This window comes from Orycteropus afer, unplaced genomic scaffold, assembly GCF_000298275.1.
Source record: "Orycteropus afer afer isolate SDZICR_OR568_19922 unplaced genomic scaffold, OryAfe1.0 scaffold00289, whole genome shotgun sequence".
Lineage (NCBI taxonomy): Eukaryota > Metazoa > Chordata > Mammalia > Tubulidentata > Orycteropodidae > Orycteropus > Orycteropus afer.
The window spans coordinates 2,207,982-2,211,633 of record NW_006921876.1 but is presented as its reverse complement, the minus strand read 5'-3'; the positions used below and the strand labels follow the sequence as shown (position 1 = coordinate 2,211,633).

General features: G+C 52.0%; 1 protein-coding gene across 1 annotated transcript in view; it reads right to left on the bottom strand.

Annotated features, from left to right (window-relative positions):
• Window positions 1–306: 306 nt before the first annotated feature.
• PDLIM2 (PDZ and LIM domain 2) overlaps window positions 307–3,652 on the bottom strand; it is a 17,583-nt gene continuing 14,237 nt past the window's right edge. Inside the window, exons 8-9 of the mRNA XM_042782305.1 lie at window positions 1,825–1,942; window positions 307–484 (exon numbers count right to left, since the gene is read on the bottom strand). Of these exons, the coding sequence (XP_042638239.1) occupies window positions 307–484; window positions 1,825–1,942 (296 nt within the window). The remainder of the gene's footprint in view (window positions 485–1,824; window positions 1,943–3,652) is intronic.

Sequence of the window (3,652 nt, the reverse complement as noted above, 5' to 3'; positions counted from 1 at the left end):
CGACTGCAGTGTCCACCCCAGGCTGTAGCATAGTGCCTGTCCTGCAGAGCAAAAGCTTACAAGTATCTAAGAGGGGCCTAGGGAGATAAGGCTGCCCTCAGCACCCACAGCTTGAGATAGGTCCCAGCCTTTGGCCACACCCAACAAGGACAAAGGCACCTCAGGCCCCCAAACTTAGTTCACATAAGAGCCACCACCCACCATCATCCCTTTCATGACAACTTGCTGTTGGCATAGCCCCCGGCCCAGAGCTGCCTCAAGCCTTTCAGTCAGTTGAAGGCAGGGCTGAGAGCACAGCTTGGGCCGTCAGGCCTGGGAGCCAAGGGTCGAGGGTGCAGAGTAGCGCTGGCGGGCGTGCTTCTCACAGTACAGCTCATCCCCCACCCAAAAGTGCCCACGCATCTTCAGGTTCAGCCCACAGTCTGCGCAGGTGTAGCAGCCAGGGTGGCGGTACCGGCCCTCCTGGATACGCACAGCTTGGTTCCTGAAGGGGAGGGAGAGCCATTAGCCTCAGAGATAGAGAGGTCAAACACTCCCGAGGGCACTACATCTGCCTAAAGCCAGGTCCCCAATCCAAAGTCAGGGCCTATGGAAGAATCAAAACCTCCCTAGAGACTGAGCTGTCTGAGCCTCTCCCTTCAACCACCCTCTGTATCACATACTCCCACCACCACACACCCCCATCACCACACCCAACATACACATATGCCCCACCACCATACGCCCCCACCACCTCATACACCCTATGACCACCACATAACCTACTGTCACACACCCCCACCCCCACCAGGGTGCCTAATCAAATGAAATGAAATAATTCCCCCCCACACACGCAAAGGCCCATAAGCCAGTCCAGAGTCTCCTTAATTTTTATGGAGCAGTGGGTCAAAGTGTGGTCCCAGGTAGGCATCACCTGAGAACAAGTTAGAAATGCCAGTCCTTGGACTCACTGGCCTCCTGAATCAGAAACTCCCATTGGGCCTAGCAGTCTGTGTTCTCACAAGTCCTGCAGGTGATGCAGATGCAGTTCCATTGAGAGCCATTATATAAAATGCATTATTTTCAACACACTCTCCTTATCTCTGCACTGCAGGAGGACCAGATCACATTGCATTTCCACATGTGAGGAAATGGAAGCTCGGAGAGGGGAAGGGATTTGCCTGGAGTGGGTCATTTGACCCTCATGCTGGGCACTGAAGAAACTCACCTGGGGACCTTTCTGCAAAATATGTTGCATTATAATGCCACCCACTGAAAAAATGAACCCACCTCTGGAAAATACAGCCTGTTCCAAAGGGGGTGAGAGAGTGGGAAAGAGCAAGATTTTCCAGGAAGAGCTACCTCGTCTAAAGGCAGAGCTCCAGAGGCTTTGAGATAATTAAGGAGCATTTCTTACTCTTCTGAGGAAGGAGAAAGGGAGAGGGGAGGAGTGGAGGGGAAGAAGAGGCATGTCTTGGAGAGGGGAGGGAATAGGTGCTAGAAGAAGAAGCCAGTAAGGCCTTCTTAAAAACAAAACTGAACAAAATCCAGTTGCTTTTCAGTCCATTCCAATTCATGGCGATCCCACACGTATCAGAATAGAACTGGATTCCATGAGGTTTTCAATCTTGTCACCTCCCCCACCCAAAGTAGATTGCCAGGTCTTTCTTCCGAGGTGCCTTTAGGTGAAAGGGTGAAAATAACCCACCACAGAAACTATTGGGGCACATGCTCCCCTCTAGGCTCCTGGTGCCACTGTTAGGGAAGTCCTCGACAGGGTGCCCTTCCTGAGACAGCCCACACCCTATGCCCCAATTCTCCCATCCCTGGCCCCCTGACACTCACGCGATGCTGGTGCTGCACTTCTCACATGTGTGGAGCTTTGGAGGAGTGGCCAGGGCCCTGCCAGTGGATAGGGAGGCCTGGGGGCTCAGCGAGCTGGGCAGGAAGGCAGGTGTGCCACCTGGGAGGGGTGGGGAGCATACACACATGAGAACTCATCAACCAGCAGCGTCACCCAGGCTGTATTTGTTTGTGTACCCCTCACCTCCTTCCAGACAGGTCCCACCAAACTAACCAAACCCACTGCCGCTGAGTTGATGCCGACTCATAGCGACCCCCATTGGGTTTCCAAGGCAGTAAATCTTTATAGAAGTAGATTGCCCACTCTTCTTTCTGTGGAGTGGCTGGTGGGTTTGAACTGCCAGCCTTCCAATTAGCAGTCAAATGCCTTAGGCACTGCACCACCAGAGTTGTCTTTTAAAAGGCACACTTCCACACACTTCTCTAAAGTAACATTGGGCATGAGAAGTCAGTAATGGAAGATGATCATGTCAGAAACCTTGCCTGAGGCTGGTCAGCCACATGGAGCACACTGAGGCTGAGTTTGCTCAGCTAAGGCAAACCTGATGGGAATCAGCACTCTGCGTCTGACACATCAGGCTTTTACTCGCTTGTGAGCCCATAAGGAGGATATTAATAGATAATAACAACACCACAGTAACTTTGTACAGTTTTCAAAGGGCTTTCATGTGCGTTATTGCACACAAGCCATGGAACAAAGCTAAGATGAAGCCCAGATTTTATTGGGCAAATATTTGTCCCTATTTCTGCCCCCTAGGAGCTCTGGTGGCATAGTGCCTGAAGCATGTGACTGCTAACCAAAAGGTTGGCAGTTCAAACCCACCAGCCACTCCATGGAAGGAAGACTGGGCAATCTACTTCCATAAAGATTTACCTCCTCAGAAACCCAAAGGGGGTCTCTATGAGTTGGAATTGACACAATGGTCATGCGTTTGTTTTTTTTTTTTTCCCCAGGACATGCCAATGCCAATGGTGAGGTCACCAGGTCTTCTAGCACCCAACCATGTGCTCTCCCCTCTACCCCACCGCCTCCTCCCTGTGCCCACTCTTGGGACCTGGAAAAGCTTCAAGTCATGATGGACAAGGTTTCCTCCCAAACTTCCTCCCCGAACCCTCCCCTCCTCCTCCCGCCACCTCTGTGAGTGCCCCAGGATCTAAACTCTAAACATCACAGCTGGAAACAGCCACCAGTGCTAGTCACTCTGCCTCTCAAATACTTCTCTCGACCCTATTCCATCCTCTGTATCCCTGCTGCCACTGCCCAGCCCAGGCATTCCACATTCCACAGCTGTCAAAGCAATCGTTCTAAATGTCTGTGAAACCCTTACAGCACCGTCCCCTTCCTTGTTACCCGGGCAGACACGGCATCAGGGCCCCTTCTCAGCCCATGCTCCATACATGTCTGGTCCATGGGAGGAGCACACCAAATGTTGGTTAAATGAATAAATAAAGGCCAGAGCCCGTAGCATCTGGGTTGCTCATTTTGGCATCTCATGTACTGCCTGGCATGGTTATTTGTCAAACTCTTTTGGTTGTAGGGCCCCTTAGCCTGGTAAACAAGACCCTCCCAGAGGGATGGAGCCTCCACTCCTGCCCCCACACCACCAGGCCACACTGTTTACTCTCGCCCACACTCAAAAGCCCTCTTGCTGGCAGCCTCCACATTCCACAGTCCTCCCTACCATCATATTAAGGCCACTTGTTGAAAGCTTGATCTTTCTTCAAGGGCTAATTCCCTATCCTTCTTCCTCCCAGAAGCCCTCCCTAGAGAGACCCAGCCTCATAAGCCTCCTCCTTCATCATCTCCCCC